The sequence below is a fragment of the Dicentrarchus labrax genome, unplaced genomic scaffold (assembly GCF_905237075.1).
Source record: "Dicentrarchus labrax unplaced genomic scaffold, dlabrax2021, whole genome shotgun sequence".
Classification (NCBI taxonomy): Eukaryota; Metazoa; Chordata; class Actinopteri; family Moronidae; genus Dicentrarchus; species Dicentrarchus labrax.
In genome coordinates this window covers 14616471-14642593 of record NW_026136705.1, presented here as the reverse complement: position 1 = coordinate 14642593, position 26123 = coordinate 14616471, and the positions used below count along the sequence as shown (strand labels likewise).

Sequence of the window (26123 nt, the reverse complement as noted above, 5' to 3'; positions counted from 1 at the left end):
GATTCAAATAATTTTTGTAAGAAAAATAATAGTAAGTGTTAAATACTAAATGCCTTTTGTACTGTGTATTCAGGGTATTACAGCTTTTTAACATTGCCAGCAGCTTCACAATTGCAAGCTTCTATAAAGTTGTAAATTCAACATTGATCTAACAAACATAACTGCAGCCCCTCTTATGTATTATATCACAGAATAAGAATACACCACTGGGAGTTAAGCCGATATACAATAGATGTTTGTGTGAAAAACTGAAGACTGAGAATATTTAAGGTGCGCTCAAAAGCCCCAGTATTGTGAAATGTGGTGGCCATAATGTGGATGAGATTCAGGCTTAAAGGACCAGTGTGTAGGATTTAGTGTCAGATTGCAACTGAACTCCGCTCACATCTGTATTTGATGACCTGGGAATGAGAATGAGAATGGCTGCGAAACTCGTGAAAAGGCCCTATCTACAGCAACATAAAAGGCTCATACAGAAAACCCAACGATTCCTATATTCAGGTGATTACACACTAATGAAAACATACCTATGAATATTATATTCCATTTCTGCCAATAGATCGTCCTAAATGTTACATACTGGACCTTTAAAGGAACATCATCTTGTCCCTGTCAGCTTTCTGAGTTAGGTTAAATCAGTGTTACAAAGTGAGGAGGAAACTACTTATTATAACTCATTATTTTTAACTTAAATTATTTATTATTATTTATTTATGACCACTGAGATTTTCTGCCAGTTGGAGGTGTTTATGTTACTATACAATAATATTTCCATACATGATCAAGTTCAGTTGACCTGGAAAATGTATGGTTTTTATTAAATATTTTGATTTGTTTGCTATGCAGAAATCAAATAAATTCATGTTGCCACACCCTCACACCAGGATTGCCAATCACAGGGTTTATGTGAATACTGTCAAATCATTGGCATGTAGGTAAGACCACATGACTTCATTTCACAGGGTAGGAAATGTAAAGAGTATTAAAAGCTGTTCAGGTAAATGCAGGTAGGGGGGAGGAGGACTACACAGAAAGGTGAAACGTATTGCATTTGTGGAGTGGTGTGAAGTGCAACATTGTACAATATATTCAGGGTTACTCAGATGCTTTAAGATTAATTTGTGTCAGCATGAAAAATGTATCTGAAGTGACATCTTTTCATCTGTCTGAATACTATGGAATGGAGGACCTGAAGCCAATGTATTTCTGCATGTTTCTGATGATATACATAACAACTGTTGCTGAAAATGTAGCATTAATCAGTGTGATCTATCGTGAAAAAAGCCTGCATGAGCCAATGTATTTGTTGCTGTGTAACTTGGCTGTGAATGGTCTGTTTGGAAGCACTTCTCTGCTGCCAGCAGTACTAAGCAACATACTGTCACACTCATATGAGATATCTCTACCGGTTTGCCAGACACAGATCTATGCTATACACACATATGCCATCACTGAATTCACAATTCTAGCAGTGATGAGTTATGACAGGTATGTGGCCATTTGTTATCCGCTGTATTATCATGTACTCATGTCACAGAGAGTTGTTAAACTTATTGTTTTTACGTGGCTTTACCCCATGCTGGCATTTCTCATTGTTTTAATTTTCACTCTTCAGCTGCGGTTTTGTGAGAGAACCATAGAAAAGGTGTACTGTATGAATTACTTACTGGTGAAACTTGCCTGTACAGATACAGCTATTGTTAACATAGTGGGCCTACTATCCGTAGCCCTGTATATACTTCCACAGCTTATCATGATATTTTATTCATATGCACACATCCTGAGGATATGTGTATTTACATTGAGCAACTCCAAGGTCAAAGCTCTCCGAACCTGTACCCCCCACTTACTTGCAGTAATCATCTACACTATCGGGTGCATTATTGAAATTGCACAAAGTCGATTTAATATTAGTCACCTGCCTTACCCAGCCAAGTTGTTTTTATCTATATACTTTTTAATATGCCCGCCCATTCTCAATCCAGCTATCTATGGTTTGAGTATTCAACTCATAAGGGGAAAACTGTTCAGGCTTTTCAGGAGAAAAAGCAGGCAAGTAACAAATAATGTAGCCAAGAGGGCAGTTGTTGCTGCACATTCAAAGAGCACGGTGCCGTGAAGACTGATGCCTCTGGAAGCACATGACATACAGAATCTCCCATCTCTCCATGTTGTTTAATTACATTTGCTTTCTCATTTACTATAATACAACCAGACCAGCCAGCACTGAGAAAAACATCTGCAGTGTTGAATTCATTTCATGCCATGTGGAAGCATTAGCAGGCAGAGGCTCCAGCTTTGTGCATACAATGTAGTGAGTTTCTGACAGTTTGTCTGTGCCTCCCTGGACACTAGATTATAATGCAGGAATGCTGTTGAGATAGGTTTTTCAATGTTCACCCCTATGTCTTTCACACTTTGTGCTGCCTGTTCTGGCAAACTTTACTATGATCACCGCTTGTTTTAATTATACTGGTGCATCCAATGTTTTCAGTTGTATAAATGCAAAACAATTTTATTGTTTTAAATATTACATTTAAAGTATGTGTTTTGAGTGTTTTGTGTATGTTATCCTCCTTGACTGTTGTCAGGCTTTATATGTACTCTTTTTGACCTTCCTCTTCAGTTAACAGTCTTACTGCCAAGATGAGCTAAGAATCTGCATGCACTTTGAGTAAAATAAGTTGGTTTTGGCTATGACTGAAAGCTTGTATATGTAATTTAAGTGAGCATGAAGATTCTAGTGGGCAAGTGAAGCGCTTTTTTGTATCATGTGCTACAATTAATAAAGCATAAATATTCCAGTCACTCTTTGAGATTTTCCCATCATCATTGCATTTTTCTGTTTACCTCCTCTGGTTGTTTTATTAAGATATTAATAAGTATTAAGGAATTCATTAAAAAAGCATTTAATGAGGATTTCTTGATATGAACCAAACATCTGAATTTGTGTATCACATGTGAAATGTGAAAACATTTACTCAAAGGGAAAAAAGAGATTAAGATTATGTGACTAATGTAATCGGTTACTCACAATTTAAATAATAACCATCCTCACAATAACGAACAAACATTTATGTGCCCAATCCTAACTGCTTATAAATACATTAATATGACTGTACATTAGTTGTGTTGTCGTTTTATTTGTGGAACCTCTTCTACTATATTTTAAAGAGGGTGCAAATCTTCCCCTTTAGCACAATTATTTAATTATTTCTTGCTCATACAGGACAGCTGGTCAAGAATATGAATCTAAAAGCCGACTGAGGTCAATGCGGAAGAAGTCTGGCCTTACAATGTACCATTATGTACAATATATATCACAAGTCATTAGTGTGGTAGACTGTGGCTGTAATTGGTTAATTCAATGTGCTCTATGTGCTGTATTTATTTGTGTAGTGCCAAATCATAACAGAAGTTATCTTAGGACACTTTTTAAAAGGAGCAGGTATAGATTGTACACCTTATAAAATTATAAGATTCCACCAAAACAATAAACTGGCTACACCGAAAAATTAACACACGGCAGGCCACCTAACACCTTTGTAATAATCAAGATACACATGTAGCAGCAAAATTAAAAGAACCTTTTCTTCTTGCTTTGTGTAAGTCAAATATTTTTTGTCAAAGTCATGTGTAAAAAAAATACGTTATGTATACATGAAGAGCATGACTTGGCAATAAAGCTACTGTAGCCACCGTCCTCTCACTGAATCTTCCCACCCAAATACTTCAGGTAACCAGAATCACTGGCTGTCATGCAGGAATTCACAGAACAATAATTCCCTTCTCATTTAAAAGTACTCATTCAAAGGCAATTGTGTGCTGCATGTGTGGTTTGAGTCTTGAAAACAACTGAAAATGTGTTAGAGGGCATGATACAGTGACGTAAAAATGAATCTTGGGCTGAGAAGGTGACGTGTGTTAATAATGTGTGTGGGCCTAACAGGGTGCAGTTTCACTGTCATTATTTTTGTATCTGGAGTGAAGCTTACCTCACAGGACTGCAGCAAGTTCACCACAGTTTTCACATCACCATCTGCATCTTAAACCAGCCGTGGTAGAAAGACTTATTCCTGTATCACCCTGACAGGTGAACAATTTGAGGTTCCCTTTTGGATATTTGTGTATATACTTACACTGCAGACAGGGCACTAGTTTCTTGCGTTGATCCTCCTCTGTGTTATTCTAATTACCCTATCCTACAGAAGAAGAATGCCTGAGGCTTCATATACACTGAGTGCATTGTGTTTGCATATTATTATCATCCCCTGAGTCAACCTTTGTTGTGTCTAAAAATAATCTCGCCATATAAAATGGGATTATGGGAAAAAAACATTTAACAATGGCTCTTACGTGTGCCCATTCCATACTTTATTCCTTAAAAAAGTATTGTAGCTACAATGTGGCACACTTATGAAATGTAAGTCAATTTCCAGTGGCATGGTAATGTGTTTTAGTTATACAAAGCATGCTTGTACATTAAACACCTAATAAATACAGTTATTCCTCTTTATGTGGCAAACAATCAAAAAAATCAACTGCAATTTTCTAGGACAAATTGGAAAATAAGTCTTATAAACACAATGTTGTGGTAGGGGGAGTTTGGGTGGGGGGGGGGGGGGCGCACTTAGAAATACAAAACTGTTTTACAAACAATTAGGTAGACGGCATGCATACAAAAATAGACAACTATTATGTTCATTCCTTTGTAATTTACAATACTAGTTCATTATTGCCAAGCGTTATATTCTTATGCCCCTGTTTTGAGGAATAGCTTGCTTTCTATATCTTCCCTCGTCTCTCTTGGAAAAGTACAATGTACATTCACAATCACTGAGGCACAGCACTTGATTTACAGTTTGTATTAAGTACCCCAAAACATTGTGTAGTCACTGTATTGTTGTAGTAATGTAATATTAAATATATATATGCTTAACACCCTGTACACTCATAGAACAAACATACTCTTTAATCATACACACATGCATAACAAAACGTTGTGTACATCCAAAATAGCTTCTAATTCCTCCGTCGAATCTTACTGAGCAGCTGTACACAACTCCAGCATAATGTTCAAAACAATTCAACAGAAGTGAGGGGAGGTGGCCATGCATACAGTATGAGCGATGAGTTACAAAGCTCTCCTACAAGTCCTGGACACAGACACAAAGTGCTTAAACCCTGTCATAAACCCTGCGAGTCTACGAGTCATTTTATCAAGCCAGACAATTTTTTTTGCCATTTTGTAACAGCCTTCATCTTTAAAAGAGAGAGATTGGGTGGAGACACCAAGTCTTTGTGCTCCTGCACGGTGAGTGAGGTTGAAGTAGCGGTACAGAAAAAGGAGATGTAGAGCTGAGCGGGTAAAAGGAGGTTTTAGGTGCCTATTATCTCCAGCAGAAGGTTGCCGGCAGTATGAGGCACAGGCAGAGGCGATACATTTGAGGTTCAATCAACATACGGATCCTTACCCTAAAAAACCCAATGACCGGTTTGTGTCCTGAAGAGGGACATTCTGTAGGGGAGATGAAGATATCAATTAGTAATTAACCAATAAACAAAAGTTATGGAGAGACATAAATGCTCAAAACATGTTGTTGTACCTTAAGTGAGCTATGGAGGATCCGGAGGCGGTGAAGCTTGTCATTGAGCAGGGGGTCGTTGACACGGCGGACAAATGAGCGCTTGTACTCCAGGCGGCTGGCTGATCTGTGGTCATCTGAGGTGGACAGACTGGTCTGCTCCAGAGCCCGGTACAAATCTCCCAGAGAGTCTGCCTGCATCCTGCAGTCCCGTCCATGGCCTGATGAGACAGAGAAGCAATCATCAGCAAAGGTTTTACATTACATACACTGGACTGAGATTTCTCACTTTTTAAATACAGCAAAGTACAACAGTGAACAACTTGCATAAATAGAACTCTTCTAAACTCTCTTCTTTTTTAGACCAAACAAACCCACTTCAATATAAACTTGAACAAAATCATTTTAGAAGTGAATTTCTTAACCCTGCACCATATGAAACTGTAGGCAGCCTCTCACTGCGGCATGTTCACACAAACCGATGTATGCTACCAGCCCAGCATGAGATGGCAGAGAGCCGAAGCTACTGTAACAAATGGCTGGCAAAAGGACTCAAAAATGTAGCAAGTTGACAGTAACCAGGACATTTTTCTGGAAAGAAATGGGACCCGTTTTCTGATGTGAGCACCACGGTTTTAGTGATTTGAAGGCCACAAGCAAAGACTGGGATGAGGCTCCGTCTATGTGTTGCATACAGTGGTGAAGATTGTCTACTTAGGTGCAATGAAAGCACTAAAACCACACAGTAAAAATACTCCATTAAAAGTAAAAGTCCTGCACTGAAAATGTTACTTCAGTAACATAGTATGTCAGTATGTAAATGTAATTAGGAAAAGATTATTTAATTATATAAAAGTATGATTTACTTATCATGCGTTAATGTGTGAGCAACATTTTACTTTTGTAGTCTTTTGTATTTCTTTTTTTTTTATTATAACATTTTCCATTGTGGATTAATCTGCTGATAATTTTCGCAATTTATTGATTGATTGTTTGGTTTGTAAAAGAACAAGAATGACACTTTCAAAGGTATGGTTTTGTCAAAGCTCAAATATATTCACTTAACTGTAATTTAAGACAAGGAGAAGCCTAGAACAAAGCTAAAAATATTTCCCTCTGAATTGTAAGAGCATAAAATGGAAATACTCAAATAAAGCACAAGTACTTGAGTAAATGTACTTAGTTATATTCCACTACTGGTTTCTTAGCACTGCTTGCTAAAATGAGTCGAACTCTTTTAAGTCAATCTCAAAATCTCAGCAAGAACAAAAACCCAAACTATCTACAAATGTCGGTTTTTATAATTTAGGTTTTGTTTACTTCAAGTGCAAAAAAGTGATATTTTCAGAAATGTTCTGCTCTTATATAATAATCTAATATAACAGTCTGTGGCCTGTCTCTTCATTAGGGTATTTTCTTTAGGGGAAAACGGCCTCTAAGCTACACAGTACACATCTCATACATCATGCTAATACACTACCAGGACCCCTCTTGTCTCCTGTTTACATACACTGCCCTCTGTTGGCATGATACTAACACTACACTAGTGCTCTGAATCTGTTCGTCATCACTCTGTTTTGTGTTTTGAAAGCAGGGTGGTAGGTTCTGAAGCTTTGGGGCTGTGCTTTGAAATGTATCATGCTTTATTTGCTGCCTGTTTTGTGTTTCTTTCTCCTCTTTACATGCAGTGGTGGAGAAAGTGAACGGTAGAGCGATAGATAAATTAGGACAAGACGAGAGGACCCTTGGGCCTGTTTCTTTATCCTGTTCACAATTCAACACTAACATGGGCTGAAAGGATTCCTCCTCGCTTCACATCTCGATCGGGCAAGAGAGAGAGAGAGAAGAAAAGAGATAGAAAGAGTGAGCGTGAGTGTGTGAGAGAGTGGACTGCCAGGAGAAATCACTATCAACTAAGACACTAAATTCCATCTCACTTAGACAACAGCCCCGGAGGTCTTGGAGGGACGGCAAATGGGCTGGCTTCAAATCCAATCCAATAAAGCAATGATAGCGAGTGTTCAACCTCTGACATTTGCTGGCCCTGACTGCCTGTTAGCAGCTTTGACAAAATAACTGAGGACAAATAAGTACACTTGTTTAACACTATGCAGATGAAAAGACTGATTTGCATGTAAGAGTGAGCAGGAATTTGGAGATACATTTGGAGATCATAGGCTGAAGATCTTAGTGTTCTCCGTCATATCCCCACAGCCCTGTCAGATTAGCTTGAGTAGCCCTTTATCAACACCACACATTCATTTGAAACTAAAATTGCATTTTAAAGTAGATGTTTAACACTGTTGTTACACTCACTTTTCCTTACAAGACATGTGAAATCGTCCATGTTGACTTGTTGTCTTGTTTTAATCAGTTTGTATTTGTACCAGCACTTCTTGGAGTGGTAGAAGCTCGACATTTCAACAGTTTATTTTCTGCCGATCTATTTCAACTTCTCTGCTTACTTGCAAACTAGTTTTCACGCAATCTAAGTCGCAGCATGTGTTGTGAAGGTGCTACAGTACAAGTGACTTAGGTTGTTGGAAATTATGTCCTGTGCAGCTGTAATTTGTAACCCCAATGTGTGTGTTTATTTTCCTCCTAAACGCAAATACATGGATACATGTTTTTTCTTAACAAAATCATAATTTCAAATTTTTCAATTTAGCTGAGCTACTTCATATTCTTTCCAAGTACCCTATGGCAACTGCAGGAGCACCCCCTGGGGTACATGTATGCAAAAACAAATGGTTGTGTATGAGCGTATTTCTGGTTCATTATTATGTGTATTATTTATACATCTTTCGGTTGGTTATTTTTTTGTAATTAATCAATGTGTCTAGCAGTCACAATTTCCCAAAGTGACACTTTTTTTTTGATTAAGTGATGATTTCAGTTTTAGTTCTACTGTGATGCTGAATATACTGTATTCTTTAAACATCCGTGCTTGTGGTACATGTGAAAAAATGTAAAACATAGATTCTGACCAGTGTCTCTGGCCCGGTCCAGGTGGTAGTGCTGGGGCTCTCTCTGATCCGCGGCGGCGGTGGCAGCCAGGATAGCGTGCAGCCCGCTGTCCCTGGGTAGCGTGAAGCTGCGTGGTTTCCCTCCCGCCTCTGAATCAATACTGGCCCTGAGGGGCAGAGGCAGGGCCCTGTACTGCTCTTGCAGCAGGCTGCGCTGTGCGGGCAGAGTGGACTGCCTGCGGTACTCCATTGCCAGTTGGTCTCTGTCGCCAGAGAGCATTGTCTCCTCCACAGGAAACGTCTGGTGGTAGTGCATTCTTGCATTGCTCTCCATCTGGTCCTGCCATGAGTTTCGGTGGCTGCTAGTCTTCTGCCCGGGGGACACGCCGTTGTTGCTGCTGCCACCGTCTGGAGGCTCAGAGTGGAACTCCTCATGAGAGGAGCGGGACTGGAACGTGTCGGAGGAGGAGAGATGGCCACGTTTCGGCTCCAGGTAGGGACTTACCTAAACACAAACACACGGTCAGCAAGTAAAACTTGGGCCGATATCCATCTATAAAACTGTAGGCTGACAGACTCACCGAGGATGCTCTGGGATAGGTGTCATAAGGTGGTGGAGGACTGTCCTGTTTGGGCATCGAGGGCATCTCCAGGTCCTCGTGATCACTCTCACTCCAGTAATCTGTCATGAAAAAAATCAAGCCTCTTATTTTAAAAAAGCAGTTATACTCACACCTGTATCAGAATCTTCCCACCTGGATTTAGATAAACTGAGGCTAGACATGGCTTATGAGACTTTAGTTTAAAGCTAATACAAGCCACAACAATATTTCTGATAGATTTAACTTCTTAACAGCTGCATCAGGTCAGAAAGATCAGCTCTGCCTATGAATGAGTGTTTTGAAAGGTGTAGCTGCAGTGTCGCTATGGTGTAGGTGTAAGAGGTTTTTTTTATTTGTCACATGCACAGTACAATGCACAGTGAAATGCATTCTTTGTACCTTCAGCCAGTAGTAAAGAAAACCAAAATACTACTACAGTAAAACAGTAGTGATTGCACATAAACCAACAAGGTAAACAATATAAGTGTAAATATAAAACTAAGAAAAAATAAAATAAAATAAAATATAGACTGTAATATAACATATAAAATATACTTAGAGGGGGGTAGCTCGTATATATACACACACATTTACAGTATTGAAAGCAGCTATGTGAGTAAAGTGCAGTGGTGCAGTGGTTTTTAAGTCCGGTTAAGGCTCAGAGTTGAGCAGGCGGATGGCATGTGGATAGAAACTCTTCTTCAGCCTCTCAGTCTTTGTCCTCAGGCATCGGAAACGCCGACCTGATGGCAGTAGAGAGAAGAAAGCGTGTCCGGGGTGACTGGGCTGTTTGAGGATCTTCTTTGCCCTTAACCTGCAACGTTTGGAATAAATGTTCTGCAGGTTGGGGAGAGGGGTTCTGATGGTCCGCTCTGCAGAACAGACCACCCTTTTGAGGACCATGAAGTCCAGCCTGGTGCAGTTTCCCATCCAGGTGATGATACTCCCACACAAGATGCTCTCGATGGTACAGATGTAAAAGTTCCTGAGCACCTTGAGAGAGAGCTTAAAGTCTTTGAGGCGTCTGAGGAGTTAGAGGCGCTGTCTGGCTTTCTTCACAATGGTGTTCAGGTGATGAGTCCATGACAGGTCCTGTGAGTTGGTCACTCCCAGGTATCTGAAATTGTCCACTCTTTACACCTCAGAGCCACAGATAGTGAGTGGAGTGTGACTACTGTTAAGGCTGAGTGTGAAGAAGGATGAATCTAGGATGTGAGAGAACTTCCTGTTAAGTGTTCTGGAGGTGTTAAGGATCCAATTTAGCAACTTGTCTGTGAAGGATGATGCCCCCCCCCCAATAAAAAAAAACCAACGACCAACCTGATCTCACACCCACCCACCTTTGTAAGGTTTCTACGTAGGCTCCTCAAAATAGCACAAGAGTTAGTTATATTATTTCCTGTCCATTTGTGAGAAGCCAAAGAACACCAGAATATGGAAATAAGAAGCACGCCTTCAGTCCCTAAAATTAGCATTAATATTCAGTAAAAAGCAGAGATGCTTAAATCAAATGTGAAGTGGAAGTGAAACCGAGAGAAGTGTTAAAAAAGCCTCTGCCACTGATCGAGAAATAAGATCTATTTATTGAATTCTCTACATCAGGACTTGTTTTTCCAGGTAATTGCATCTCATCACAGAGGGTGATCCAAGGTTATCATTTAAGCAATTGAATTCCATATTTATTTCCTTTAACCCCTCTAACTATGACAATCAACTAACAGCAATGAGAAAACAACATTGATTGAACCTGAAGTTGAAAAAAACAGTGAGAGTTTAGACTAATGAAAAGATTCTGACAAATAGCAGTTTCCAAACTCTTCACTTTAAAGAATGTGTGAAAAAGAAAAGAAGCAACACTCAATATGCTGACTGGTAGTGACCTGACAAGATCCTATCCAAAGCAATTTGCCCTAATATTCATATACCAATCATTATTTAGGGAACAGTGTTTTCTAGAGACATATTAAGAGGAAAATAAATTAGCTAAGAAGCAGATTTTAACACTTTTTGTGTTAAAGTCATGGATCGCCCCAAGATAAACTGTGATGGAAAATTACCGCAGTGAACCTGTGATGGCAAATGAAAGCCTCGGCAAGGGAAGAATAGCCAAAATAATTATCCATGCATTCGTCATTACGTTCGTCATTCATTATATATGATTCCTCAGTCTAAAAGTAATAGCACAATGTCCCACTGCCTAACGTCAACAGTTTTATATAACCGTTGACCAGCGACCTGTAACAGACGAAGAATATTTTTCTGGAGTCTGTGACTAATCTCACCTTGGTCCTGGCGAATTTTCTCCTGCTCGGAGTAGCCTGTCACTGCCATACTCAGACGACTCAGCCACCTGTGGGGGAGAATAACAGTAATGACGCACAGCAGCTTGACATCCAATAAACCACCTTGTGCCTGTGTGTGTGTGTGTCTCCCTGTTTGACCAATCACCTTACAAAACTGCTCTGTTTCAAGGAGAGTGGGCAGTCCTGGTTGGGGGATTCAATTTCCGGCCAGCAGGGGTTTAAATGTGGCCGTGGGATTGGGATTGGGGGAGTTTATGGTATGACTATAACAGCCTCATTAACTCACCGGGACATGTCGTCTACATTTTCCGCTGCAAAGTAGAAGGTCTTTATCTTCGGATGACAAGCCTTGAAAGCGCTGAAAGGGAGTCGATGGTATATTCAATCGCATGTGAGCACACAAACAGGGACATATAGCATACATTAACATATGAATACAGAAGACTGCTGAGATAAACAGGCACAGATCACACATAGAGTAGTTCAGACTGACAAAATCAGGAATACTTTGCATCATAAAATAAACTCTGCTTATTCTTTTGAGCTTTACATAAGTCTGAGACTGTTTCACTAAATGTGCATGCAAACACCCAGAAGCTGAGTGGCATGAATAAGATAGATATAGGAAGGTAAAGCCATAATTATGAAACACAACACCCTCATAATAATTTGAAAAGCCCCTGTCTTTGCTGGCATTTAACCCATTAGTGAACAACTAACCCATCAAACATGCTAATGGCTATTTGCCAGAAAGCGCACTGTGTCAGGTAGCCCATTCATTATCTGCATCTATCTGTGTCTTTGTGGGATCTGCAAGGATGTTTCCTTGGTTTCTCAGGCATTGAATCTTTAAAAGAGTAAAGATTACGATTCCTTTATCAAGATCAGACTCAAATGAATTGTTTAGAATAAAACTCCACAGGGGACCTTTAACTCAGCCTTGAGGCCACTAATGTGCAGCTAGAGAAAGTAGCTATGCAGTTCTCGCATGTCCCTTTATAAAGTAGCAAAGAAGCTACTGTCAAGTTTCCATTTTTTGGAAAAAGGTAATGTATCTTCAAACCTCTTCTGAAATGTAGCACAATAACGGTTTCTTCCGTCTACATTACAACCTCTCCATAAACCTTCTCCATCAACACAAACACAAATTATCAGAACTCCCTCTAGATACCTCCCTCACATTCAAAACCACAACACAGTTGTCTTATAGTTGGTTAAATATCACTGATAAAATGTGATCTATACACTTCTTGTTTTACATTGTTTGGTCTACTAATCTTTAACTAACCCTGTATTATGACATGTATTGGTAGGTAATTTCTGTCTTCTGCATCCAATATTCTTATATTCCTAGCTGTTTTCATACATTCAGCTATTTGTTCAGTGTATGCATATGCTGTTAACCTGTCAGAAAACTAAAAGGTTACTGGTTGATAGTGCAAGTGCATATTGTTTATGAGTCAAGCATCCTCTGTAAACTGTTCGTTTTGCATGGTCAGTCTCCTAAATTATTCAGTAAATATGCCAATGTTTTTTCTGCCAAGAACCAATTTGTGCAAGATTAGATAATACATTTGTAGATTTGTCTCTTAACATGCAACATGACGTCTCTGCTCTCTGTTAGCTTTGTGAAATGTATTCAAGAAATGTCTATTTTTGTCTAGCTTTGAGGCTGAATGGAAAACTATTGCAAATCTAAGACAATCAGTACTCACAACTTCCTTCTGCATTCAGTAGCACGATCAATCTTGAACTCTGGGAGGCTGACAAAGCCCTCTGCCTTCTCATCCTGTGAGGAGCAAACCAGAGTCAAATCAAAATGCCAGATCATGAATCAAGGCTTTATGCTGTGAACTGCTCTTTTGTAAAAAAGCATATTCACCTCCTCATTCATGTACCAGTACAGGCACGTGTCTTTCAGGATGAACCAGTACTTCTTCCACTTCTGCGAAAAATAGGTTTTAGCATCCTTCTTTTTCCACAGCCATCCCTCACAGTCCCCCTGACCCAAGTCCCTGCAGGAAATCCGCCGCTTGCTGATTGAAGACATGGGACTTCCAGCTGCAGGCGCCAGCAGGGGAGCAGAACAGACGAGTGGGTCAGATAACACTCCTCGTGAAACACCTGCTCATATTTGAGTTTGAGTACTTGTGAGCGCTCAAGTAAAACTCCTTAAACAGATGCTTTTACCTTTACTCTTCTTCTTTGACCTTGACAGCAGTGAGGAGCGTTCAAACACCTGCAAAGTAAAAAAATAATGACCACATGCAGATAATCCCATTGATGCAAAACGGTCCTGCTTCTACGCTAGTTTACACAAAAATTTGAATTTTCACAGACACAAGGGACTGACATGATAGAGGGAGGCAGAGTCAGAGCTGGATGTGGACAGAGACACTTCCATCTGGAGGGCTGGGACGAGCGTATAATGGGTGGGGCTGCCTCCTCGCTCAGTCTTCCTCCTGTTCTGACTCAGGCTGCGTCCCAGCAGGAAGTTCTCCCCCAGGGTCTTATCTTCACTCGCAAAACGCAGCAGGGAATTCTCTGACAGGGCACAACAAAGGCAAACTCAGCACTGCACACACGTTATGAAATTAAACTTATATATCATTTACATACTAAAATCTCTGTACAGTCCCACACAATGCATCTGAATTATAAGACGCTGCTCCATTTTAGTAAACGGACATTTAACCACATTTTAGTTGCCACAATAGTTTATGTCACAACAATGATCAAACTTTTTTGTAATCTATTGTTAGACCAGTCAGTTGCCTGTGATTTAACCATCTCTCTGTCTGAGTTCAGTGAGTGCTGGTTTCAAAAGACCACTTATTTGAAAGGCATTAAAAATCTACAGACGATAGCTGTTGTCAGGCAGGAAGCCCTCAAAACTTCCAAATACTGTCTCTTGTAGATAAATATAGCACCATCACTTTTTTTGAAAAGCCCAAAGGAGCAACATATCACCACCATCCCCAGAGGAAACAAGCACATCACTCAAGTCTTTCTTTGAGACTGAAATAAAGCAATTCAGTCTCCTCCCACTCCATTTACCACCTAGCTCAACAGTCACCAACAAAATGTGAAAATCTCTGGATATATTTCTACAGTTGCCAAAGCAACAGTGTACTTTTTATATCCAAACAGAGAGAAACAGCAAAGCTGAGAGCGAGAAGGGGAGAAATAGGGAGAGAGGGATGAAGGGAAAAAAAGGAGCACTGATAGATTATGAACATATGGAGGAGATAGAGGCAGGAACTGATATCCAGCATGTTATCAGTTTTGACAGGCCAGCTCATCCTTCTACTTTTTGGCTCGGAGATCTGAGAGGGTGAGGATATTATGAGATATCCACCCACTCACCTCAGCTCCCTCTGTCCCTCTGTCTCCCTCCTTTTTCTGCCTCCCTTTCTCTTTCTCTCTCCCACTGCCTCCCACTCACCTCTCCTGCTCTCTCTCTTCAGCTTGGCCAGGTCTTCGTTGTCTCCCACCCAGTTGTAATCCACCGGCATTGAGATGGGCCTGAGCCTGCCTGGAGCAAGGAGGTGCGGCGAACGTCAATATTACACAGCTGCCCACACGCACACACACACACACACACACACACATCAAACAGCTGCAGACGTCTCAAAAACATCTTGAGAGCAAACAGACGTCACATTCGCGGGGCTTTGAGCTCTTGGCGCTCACGATTACAGCAGCGGGTCTTCAGACGAGGCCGAGGTCTTACCATATGTGGGAGTGCTCCCCCTGCGGACTGATGACACCTCTTGGTTCTGGTCGTACTCGTAACAGTACAGTATAGCATCTTCCTCCACCAGAGGAAATCGCCCCCGACACTCCTGGTCCAGGTAGGAGTTTGGTGACTCAGATCCTTCAGCAACATGGACGTCTGATTGAGGATCATCACCCGGTAGATTTCCCTTGTCATCTCTGTGGTAGCGTAAAAGCAGGACGTCGTTTTAATGTCAGTGAAGATCTGGACAAATAGAAGCAATGCCACCACCAGAATGTACTGTAGGAGGGGAATTTTACATTTTTATCATGTAAATTGTCAATATTGCCATTTTCAGTTTAAATATTCTATGTATTTGTTGTTGTCAACAAATCCCATGAAAAGACCAAAACCAACAATGCATTAGTCCCTCTTTCAATACTTTCTCCCTTCTCCAGCCTGTCTTTGTCTCTCAGCCCCAAGCCCATTCATTCCTATTGGAGACATAAATAAAAACAGACCAAAATAAAAACAGATCACAAATATATATGTACTTTCATCATTTAAAAGAGCTAAATAATTAAACAGCTAGGTACTGTAGTTTTTAGAAAACGTTTAACTCAAACAGGAATAAATAGTGGATTCTTTTGGGACTGTTTTTAGCTGTGGATTCATATACATTTGGTGCTCTAGTGAGCGTTAATGTCAGTGTATGTGGTGTCTGTGTGTTGACTCAAAATATAGGGATTAAAGCGGAAAAGATTTGTGAGCCTGAAATGTCGTCCAGCAGGATGTGTGTTCTATGCCTGAAATCAGGGTAATAAAGGAACATTTTACCCAGTACGGTGTGACTCACTTATGTATTTATAATACATTGGAGCTCTATGGCACATATCATTAATCTATATTAGGCTTAGGCTGACAGTACTTGCCTAGGATAGGCAATAGGAGCAATGCTTTCTTGGTTTTGGTGTTTCATGGGATTTGTTGACAATAAGAAAAATAAATAATATTACCAGGCTTATAGTTTTAGTCCTTCACTCAGTCAGTTAAAAATGTATATTACAAAAAGACTAGAAGTCTACAGCCACGCTAGCAGCTCTGCACAGCGGTGTGTTGAGCCAAAACACCTGCATGCTAACATGCTCACAGTGACAATAACATGCTGATGTGAAGCACGTACAATGTTTACTATGTTCACCAGTTTAGTTTAGAGAGTTACCAGGTCTGTGAAGTGAAGCGCAAGTGTTTTACATGCATTCTATGTATTGGCAAGCAGGGGGCAGCTCCATTGGCTGCATAAAAGGTACGATAGTATGGAGTCTTATGGAGCCATGACCCTTCTCACTTGATTTAATATCTCAGTAAACATTTTCCTAATGGTCTATGGTCTCAGGGGGTGGTTTCAAGTCTTGTAAATAATGCTCCAATTTGGAGTAAAATAGACGATATAGCAGAGTATGTTTTTTTACGTCGTGTGAGTCATTCTCAGTGAGTCTGTCCAGCACACCACAAGAAACTCAGATCAAATTGTCAAACTAGGCAGTGCTGATCAAATATAAATCAAATTATGTTACTGCATTTCCCATTTCTTACTTAAAATGTTTTCAGAAACATATTTTAGTGTACTATTTATCTGTAATATGAGAATATGTGACAGGGCAAGGCATCATTATTTCCTGCTATGGACGAGTCAAAACTGTGCAGCCAATTAGCGCAGCTCAACTCGCAGTACTTCCCCACCGCTGACTACAAGAAAATGAAATGACGATGACCATAATGCAGAACTCGAGGCTTCAAAGCAGTAGTCCACAAACCAATATGTGAGATCACGGTAGGTAGGTCACTGTTCTTTATACAGTCAATGGTAAAAACGTTGTTCCATGGGGAACTCCACAGGGTACTTTTAATATCTGGTAAGGCGAGCACTACGTGTGAACTTCTATGTGTTTTATGTGTATGTGTGCATCACCTCGGGGTGTAGGGCTCTGCTGGAGGAGGGGGGATGTAGAGGTCTTGCAGGGCACAGCTACTCCTCCTGGATGGAGTACTTAAAGTGCTGGTGGGCGTGGCGACACTGCTGCTGGGGCTCTGAGGGAAGATTGGCTGTGTGTGAGTGAGTGAGTATGTGTGTGTGTGTGTGTGTGTGTGTGTGTGTATATGTGTGAGCATGTGCCAAAGAGAGAGAGACAGGCAGACAGAGAGAAAGAGAGAGAGGAACAGTTACAGCGATTGACACACTGAAAATTTTGAGTTTGCAGGAGTTCAGTCAATTAGTCAGTTAGGGACCATTTGTTTGGTTCAGACTGTGCCTCTGAGCATCTCAACCGTGAAATGAGCAGTGTACTGTACATTTCCGATGCTCCAGTTCTAACTGGTGCGCACAGGGCCAGTATGCAGTCCAGTCATCCCTCATTCAGGTCAAGGAAAATCTGGTCATAGCCTACATAGTCTGTTAAACACAGTACATGGAGATAGATTGCTCCTTGTTTACTGAATATTGACGTTGATAACAGAATAGGGATATGAAAAATCATCAACTCTTGAATAGTCAGACAGATGTAATCCCATAACAAGATGCCTGTTTTGCAGTGATAAAATATGGACTTCTAAAAAAAGAGTGAAAAACTATTTCTTTTCCTTTTCAATTCTTTCAACAATAGAATACTAATTTGTTACTGCTCAAACTATGCTAATATGTTGCGTAACTCACTGCTGACTAATATCAGCGATGTATTATCGGGAGATTTGCTCCATCATAAGACCATTATGTGTGTCAGAGCTACTGCAGGGCTTCCACAGCACAATGTTCTTTTCAATAACTTCACAGGCTACCTTGACATTCTTAATTTTAGTCACATCTCGGAGCAGGAAACATTAAAGTTTCTATGTCCTTTCTTTCCTTTTCTGTCCTTAAAAATGCCAGCAGGGGAGAAAATTTGATTTGGGTGGAGGAGAAGAAGGATGGGGATGTGATTTGAAGGGGGGATGGGGGAACTGAGCAGGACTTCGCTTCAGGCCCTCTGGGAGGAGAAAACATTTTCTCTGGCCTGGAACTCAAAGAAAGGCTGGGCTACATTAATACGCATCCCTCTCATTTCCACCCATTCTGGCTCAGGCACATGATCCTAATAAGGTAACTGGTTTGGCCAAAGTAGGACAACAGATGCCACAAAGGGCTGAAGTGTCAACTTGTGAATGAATGATGCTGGGAACTCCAACCAATTATTAGTAAGTAATAGAAAAGAAGTGGATGCAATAAAACCAATATCTGTACAATGCAGTGCAAACCCCATAGCAACAATATCTCTCTGAAAATACAGAGAACTAATGTTTGTTTCAGGGCTCTTGATTTAGATTGCATCCTATTGTAAAAGTGCTATTTTAATCCAAAGTAATCTTCACTTTGCACTCTTCTGTCTTTGCCCCTGATATGGTATTTTGGGGTCTAGTGTTATTAGTCTGTGCAGTCTTATTTTTAACACAAGTAAGAAAAGAAGCACAGATATATACACATACAAATACAGATTTGAACACAAACAGACATGCACAAACATATCTGTGGAGGATGAGTGCGACCATCATACTTGCAGAGCCAATGGTTTCCATCTCATGTTTTTGAGCAGAGCAGGGGTTGAGGTGAGCGTGCTCTGAGGGCGTTTCTTCAAAGTCAGGGTGACACCTGCGGGGTCCCCACGCAACAAATTCACCAAGTTCTTCAGCTGCCAGCCCACCTAGCAAACAACAATATCGTGATAAGGGCTTCCTCAACACACACACAGGCGTCCCCATGACTCAGGCTACAGAAATAACAAGCTCACATTCCAATGTGGACATCCAGTTAGTGGCTGGGATTCAATGTACATCCAGTTTGTGTTTCCTTTCACACATGATTTGGATGGTTTTTCTTTATGCCGAATCCACTTTATGCTGAAGTCTGCCAAGCAGGCATTTTATTCAAGGTATCGTCGTGATTTTAATTATGCACATGGATCCTGATGGTTGGAAGCTGCCTGCAGCCTCCGAGCTTCATGTTGATGAGAATGTTAAATGCAAAGTTGGACGCCAAAGGGCATCTTGTACACCTCCAGTGATATCAATCTGCAGGGGCTGTCATGATGTGGTAAGCCTCGTTGTTGTGCGTTGCGAACAGCTGCATGCCTTGTAAATAGTCTTTAACCCAGTTTTGATGACATTTGGCACAAAAAACATCCCGCCCAGAGAAACACTTACTGCAGCTGAACCAAATATGCCAGGTCCAGTTTGGGGAAAAAATATCCTCTCTTGCTTGGCTGGCTGCACTAAATTTCAGTACATGTTGCGTATTCCAAGCAGCCTGAGAAAGCGGGCATTTTTCAGGCACTGACCTAGCAATCACTTTGTTCCTTTCCAAGTAATTTTTCACCTTGACAGCCACTACACAGAAATTCTTCACGCAGAAAGTGCATTAAAGAGACAGACAGGCTGAGACAGACACTTTTATAATCCAAAGCCTGCTTTATTCCATGATGAAAAGATTGTTTTCCTGTGTCTGGCCAAAACAAAATGTGTTTATTTAAAGCAGTGAAACCCCTGATTTCTATCTTTTACTCTACTCTGCCTTGGTAAAGAAATGTTCAGCTTTAAGGTGTTAAAACATCACGCCACTGGTTTCTTCTTATCGTTTCCTTTCCTTTTTCCTTTTAGGGGACTCTCCAGTGTTCAAATTTATTGTCCTGCATGGAGCATTTTTATGTGTTTGAGGCCATCCCTATTATTGACCATTCCTGCACCAGAAATTCCATCATTGCGGCCTGGAGTTATTTATTTTTGACATGCCATCTTAATTTTTTATAGCCTTTCATTCTTGTGCTCAATAGCAATAAATAATTTGCCATTTTTTCTTTAGCTTATTCTACATGTGTTATAACATTTTCTAAGTTAATCAAAAGGCAGGTCTGAGGATTTTTCCTTCATTCAATTGGATGATGTGTCCACTTTGCCTCAGCAGGCATTCTTACATCTGTTTCCCATGAAAAAGCATGCACAAATCCAGTGAACTTTGGTCTGTCTTACTGCTGGACTTCTCCCTGCTGCCTTAATTATAGATCCCTGAACTGTTTCAAGCATCTCCTCTTTCCTTAATGGTACTTTTTTTTTACACGTTGACATTTGTTCAACTGTCTCTCAAGCCTGAATATTTTTTCCCTTGCTCTACTGTTTCCTTTTCAGTACTGTTCTGATGCTGCAATCAATCATGGGCCACCGTAGACACATCTACTTCAATGCAGTATCAGCTACTATCACCCACCACCCAACCACCCACCCAACCATCATGAATCTGTTCTTAACTAGGGGCCACACTAAATTAAATGTACTAAGATTATCTAAGCTGGTTATGGCAGTCATTATGAGTGACAGTGCAGTTTTGGATCAGCAGACAACTGAGTCAGCTGAGTTTACATATTGCCATCATCACCCACTTAAGCTGTCAAACACACTCAGCTGCTGCTCATTTCAGCAGCAGGACATCTTTCCTTCACCATCACCTCCCCAGCATCCACCTTTCTAACTGTACACCAGTTCCATACCACATACTTATAATATACAGTAAATACAACACAATCTTCATGTTATACTGTTTTTTAGCCAGTATATGTACTTAACTGTTTTGCACTAACATTATTTATTTATTTTTGTACTACCATTAGATGATACAAGACATGTACCGTCAGATGTCAGTCAAACTGCAACTTTGAAAAGTTGCTGTCAATCAAACTGTAAAAGAAAGCAAGATGCTTCATGAAATACACAGGGGTAATAAATAACGTACAGTGGGTACGGAAAGTATTCAGACCCCTTTAAAATTTTCACTCTTTGTTTCATTGCAGCCATTTGCTAAAATCAAAAAAGTTCATTTTATTTCTCATTAATGTACACTCCGCACCCAATCTTGACAGAAAAAAACAGAAATGTAGAAATTTTTGCAAATTTATTAAAAAAGAAAAACTGAAATATCACATGGTCATAAGTATTCAGACCCTTTGCTGTGACACTCATATTTAACTCACATGCTGTCCATTTCTTCTGATCCTCCTTGAGATGGTCCTGCTCCTTCATTGGAGTCTAGCTGTGTTTAATTAAACTGATTGGACTTGATTAGGAAAGGCACACACCTGTCTATATAAGACCTTACAGCTCACAGTGCATGTCAGAGCAAATGAGAATCATGAGGTCGAAGGAACTGCCCAAGGAGCTCAGAGACAGAATTGTGGCAAGGCACAGATCTGGCCAAGGTTACAAAAGATTTTCTGCAGCACTCAAGGTTCCTAAGAGTACAGTGGCCTCCATAATCCTTAAATGGAAGAAGTTTGGGACGACCAGAACTCTTCCTAGACCTGGCCGTCCAGCCAAACTGAGCAATCGTGGGAGAAGAGCCTTGGTGAGAGAGGTAAAGAAGAACCCAAAGATCACTGTGGCTGAGCTCCAGAGATGCAGTAGGGAGATGGGAGAAAGTTCCACAAAGTCAACTATCACTGCAGCCCTGCACCAGTCGGGGCTTTATGGCAGAGTGGCCCGACGGAAGCCTCTCCTCAGTGCAAGACATATGAAAGCCCGCATAGAGTTTGCCAAAAAACACATGAAGGACTCCCAGACTATGAGAAATAAGATTCTCTGGTCTGATGAGACCAAGATTGAACTTTTTGGCGTTAATTCTAAGCGGTATGTGTGGAGAAAACCAGGCACTGCTCATCACCTGCCCAATACAATCCCAACAGTGAAACGTGGTGGCAGCATCAGGCTATGGGGATGTTTTTCAGCTGCAGGGACAGGACGACTGGTTGCAATTGAAGGAAAGATGAATGCGGCCAAGTACAGAGATATCCTGGAAGAAAACCTCTTCCAGAGCGCTCAGGACCTCAGACTGGGCCGAAGGTTCACCTTCCAACAAGACAATAACCCTAAGCACGCAGCTAAAATAACAAAGGAGTGGCTTCGGAACAACTCTGTGACCATTCTTGACTGGCCCAGCCAGAGCCCTGACCTAAACCCAATTGAGCATCTCTGGAGAGATCTGAAAATGGCTGTCCACCAACGTTCACCATCCAACCTGACAGAACTGGAAAGGATCTGCAAGGAAGAATGGCAGAGGATCCCAAAATCCAAGTGTGAAAAACCTGTTGCATCATTCCCAAGAAGACTCATGGCTGTAGTAGCTCAAAAGGGTGCTTCTACTCAATACTGAACAAAGGGTCTGAATACTTATGACCATGTGATATTTCAGTTTTTCTTTTTTAATAAATTTGCAAGAATTTCTACATTTCTGTTTTTTTCTGTCAAGATGGGGTGCTGAGTGTACATTAATGAGAAATAAAATGAACTTTTTTGATTTTAGCAAATGGCTGCAATGAAACAAAGAGTGAAAAATGTAAAGAGGTCTGAATACTTTCCGTACCCACTGTAAATCCCGGCTGTGTTCCATTTAGTTGTTTCAGTTCCAGGACCCTGGTATTGTGCATGCATGGCCTTCTGAGCCATCGTTAATTACCCCTGTTCTCCTCCTTAAAATATCTGCCATAAAAAAAGGTCTATCTATAAGGATAGAGTGTATTTCTTTTGGTACCCCATGAGGAGAATGCACTAACACACCCTCCTGCTCTCACTTTTGGCAGCCTTTAAACTACGCTCCACAGTGACATGAAAGAGTCTTGACACCAAAATCAACTCTGTATTTGCACTTATTCTCTATAAAAATGACTGCATTCAGTGGGTGAGTTGACTGACTGAAATGAACCTGACTTGAGCTGTGTAATTATCATACGTCTTGCTGTTGCACACACAGTAGCAATTATTTTAGACAAAGGGTGCTATATTTAAATTGTGCACCACTGGAAGTTTTTGCATTCATTTCTACTTAATTTGTACTATCCTATATAGACTTGAGTACGGAAGCCCTAAAGGGCCATGCATTCATACATTTTATTTCCTCCGTTTTCCCGTGATAACGAGTTAAACAAAGTTTCGAGATCTCGAGATAACGAAACTTTGTTTTCCCGAGATAATGACATAATTAATTCGAGATCTTGAGATAATGACATATAATGATAATGATAACTGCGGTCAAGCCAGCCGTTACTCCGATCTCCGTGGTCAAATCAGCCACACTTAAATTTACAGCGTATTCACTGCCAGTTTTCAAAATAAAGGTATTAAGAACAGTAAGCTATAATTCGAATCTACATTTAAAATAAAATATGTTACATTAAAGTGTTTCATGCGCCCCTGATGAATAAAAAACATACTTAATATCAAGCATTTTACTGCACCAATGTGGAGAAATGCCAAAACAAAAGTTCCATATTTGTACCTCCAAGTGGCATATTTTCACATATTTATCATACCACAGTCATTATCTCGAGATCTCAAATTAATTATATCGTTATTTCGGGAAAACAAAGTTTCATTATCTCGAGATCTCGAGAAAATTAACTCGTTATCACAGGAAAACAGAGGAAATAAAATGTATGAATGCATGGCCCTTAAGGCTTCCGTACTTGAGCAACAGGCAGTTTTGTCTCTTACTAAAAACCAGTGAAAGGCCAATTATTTTGTCTGATTAGTGCTCTGCTCAGAAGACAAGTTGAAGTTTGACACAATTGAGAATAATGTGGGGTCACCAAACCCCTTTATCAAAATAAGAAGGATAAACTCAAGGTGCCCTGGTGGCCGAGGGGTTTAGGACACCAACCATGAATGGCGACATCCCCATTTCGAGTCGCTCTATTGTGTAACTTTAATAACAGAATAAAATACTCCAAAAGATGGGGAAAAGTTTGTAAGTCGTCTCGCTATAACAGGTTGAACACAACTAAGAGGGAAAAGTCAGTCAAGCACAGGCCACTCTGTCATGAGGACAAGTCTATTTAATAAGTAAAAACACTTTCATTTGATTTATCATGGGTGTCTAAGAGTGAAAATGGATAATGAAAATGAAAATGGTGGTTTTCATCCACAGTTTGTTAAGGGCCCTAAGCAGGTACCTCCTGATCGACTGAAGTGCTCTTGTGAGCACAAGTTCAATTATTTGAACTGACCATCCAACTGACCCTGTGACGAGCAAAGTAACATATCCATTCAGACAGAGTAACACATCCACGTCCTCAAAAACCACCTACAAGTGGCACTACACCCAGCCACTTATATAATAACAGGTCCAGTAGTGCTGCAGTGGCCCACTCTGGATGTACTGCAACACAGATATGAATGTGTATAAAGGAACTGAATACACAATCTGAGGCAGGTACTTCTTTGTGTACAAAACAAGCCTGTGTGTATTAAATATACATTTGCATAAATAATCTGAAAAATGCATAAGGAAAATGCACAGAAACAATCAGATGCAAATTCAGACAGCAAATATAAAAAACACATCAAATAAGCCTGAGGGCAAAAACAGTGGCCTTACCACTGTCTGATGATTGACCTGAATGACTTCATCTCCAGCATGGATTTTCTTACAGCGGTCAGCGAGGGACTGATGTAGAGACAGAGAGGCAGAGTCATTACCTGCTGCTCCATTTCACTGTCATGACACAGCGTACTGTGATACAACCACCTCACTCTACATATTACACGAAAAGTGAATGAGCAGCGAGGTGAAGATCTACATAGGTGAACACAAAGAGGCTTGTACTTACTCCTTCTGTTGTCCCCGTGATTACATGCAAACCGTCATATGTTGATTTGATATACATGCCCTGTGGGAAGACAGCAGGAATATAAATTATTACATTTGAAAGCCAGCGGTAACATGAGGCTCATTTAGCACAATGCATCTCGGCTCAGCCACACAGCCATTTGCAGAACAGAGCAGGGTCATTGAATATTTGCACATTTGCATTTGTTTTAATCTGCTTGTAGTGAAAAAATGGGCTGGAATTTGGATTTATCTCAATTATTTTTCAGTAGCTGTTAAAGACAAGTAGTATTTTTCATATTGACCTCAGATTTGGCTGAGCACACGTATATTAAAATTACTACCGGAAGGTCCGTAAATATCACATGGGTGTACTTTTCAAACATACAGGGCACAATCTTAATTAATGTCACCTAGTAAGTCTCACTCAAATGATCCTTCAAGCAGATTGAATCAAACATGGAGGATTATTTATCTGCAAATACTGTTTGTCTGTTGCAGAAAAGCTAAGACTTAAAGTTTCCACTAAAAGCATTACAAAGACACACACATACAAACACACACCCAGACACACATTCACACACGAGCACACACACAGATACACAGAAGCAGCATGCCAGTCTTCAAGATGAGTGTAAGAGGTTTATTTTTAGGCCACTTGGCCTACTGTTGTGTTCAGGTTTCACTGAACGGATGAGAGAACTTCCATGCCCCCTGCTAGCATTTGTGTGGGGGAGGGGCTTTTACTGTGGCCCCAAGCAGTGCGCTTGTGCCTGAGTGTAGGTCAGTGCAAAGATGAAGTCCAACAAAGTGCTGATGGTTATACAGTGCCGGCAAAAGTAAGTGTCTTCTCTGCTGCTAAACACTACAGTTTGCTACTGTGTGTCCCTAAAGTAAGGGCCATTTTGTTGCATCGCAATCTGCAAATTTAAGTATTCTGCATTTTGCTCATTTCTACACAGGCAACATGTTCTTTCCATGTTGCTCTTTATCAGCTGACTCATATGCCCATAAGCTCAGCAAAACCCAGTTTTAGGACAGCTGCAGTGAGCTCCATTAGATACTGGACAGTACAGCAGCAGAGAGTGGTTATGTTTTATTCGTATTATTTTAAAATGTGAAATTATACCACGACTCATACTCAAAGTTCCAATTCAAACGGCCACTTGTCTTGCCAGGAACAATGTCCTGGATACACTGGATAACAGGATGAAATCTGTGAATGTTAAGGTCTTTGTATGGACCCCAATAACAGGGGATACTGTTTCTGGAA

General features: G+C 40.5%; 2 protein-coding genes across 12 annotated transcripts in view; one reads left to right on the top strand and one right to left on the bottom strand.

Moving 5' to 3' along the window:
* Positions 1-697: 697 nt before the first annotated feature.
* Positions 698-3403, top strand: LOC127364344 (olfactory receptor 51G1-like). The gene has a single exon (XM_051401793.1). The coding sequence runs from the start codon at positions 1130-1132 to the stop codon at positions 2117-2119; it is 990 nt and encodes a 329-aa protein (XP_051257753.1). The 5' UTR covers positions 698-1129; the 3' UTR covers positions 2120-3403.
* Positions 3404-4612: 1209 nt separating this feature from the next.
* The window catches only part of LOC127364343 (connector enhancer of kinase suppressor of ras 2-like), a 33016-nt gene continuing 11505 nt past the window's right edge, over positions 4613-26123 (bottom strand). For 4 of the 11 annotated variants that reach the window (XM_051401782.1, XM_051401785.1, XM_051401784.1 and 1 more), the window contains exons 7-22: positions 24852-24911; positions 24620-24688; positions 18762-18908; positions 17147-17280; positions 15190-15392; positions 14902-14991; positions 13810-14000; positions 13647-13695; positions 13339-13517; positions 13172-13245; positions 11743-11814; positions 11436-11503; positions 9133-9233; positions 8573-9056; positions 5607-5806; positions 4613-5518 (exon numbers count right to left, since the gene is read on the bottom strand). In XM_051401782.1, the coding sequence (XP_051257742.1) occupies positions 5471-5518; positions 5607-5806; positions 8573-9056; positions 9133-9233; positions 11436-11503; positions 11743-11814; positions 13172-13245; positions 13339-13517; positions 13647-13695; positions 13810-14000; positions 14902-14991; positions 15190-15392; positions 17147-17280; positions 18762-18908; positions 24620-24688; positions 24852-24911 (2169 nt within the window). In that variant the 3' untranslated portion in view covers positions 4613-5470. The remainder of the gene's footprint in view (positions 5519-5606; positions 5807-8572; positions 9057-9132; positions 9234-11435; positions 11504-11742; positions 11815-13171; positions 13246-13338; positions 13518-13646; positions 13696-13809; positions 14001-14901; positions 14992-15189; positions 15393-17146; positions 17281-18761; positions 18909-24619; positions 24689-24851; positions 24912-26123) is intronic. The other 7 variants (XM_051401783.1, XM_051401787.1, XM_051401788.1 and 4 more) reach the window with 4 other exon arrangements.

What these genes read in the sequence shown, in the direction of transcription:
- LOC127364344 (XM_051401793.1), top strand. Translation starts at nt 1,130, where the DNA reads ATGAAAAATGTATCTGAAGTGACATCTTTTCATCTGTCTGAATACTAT.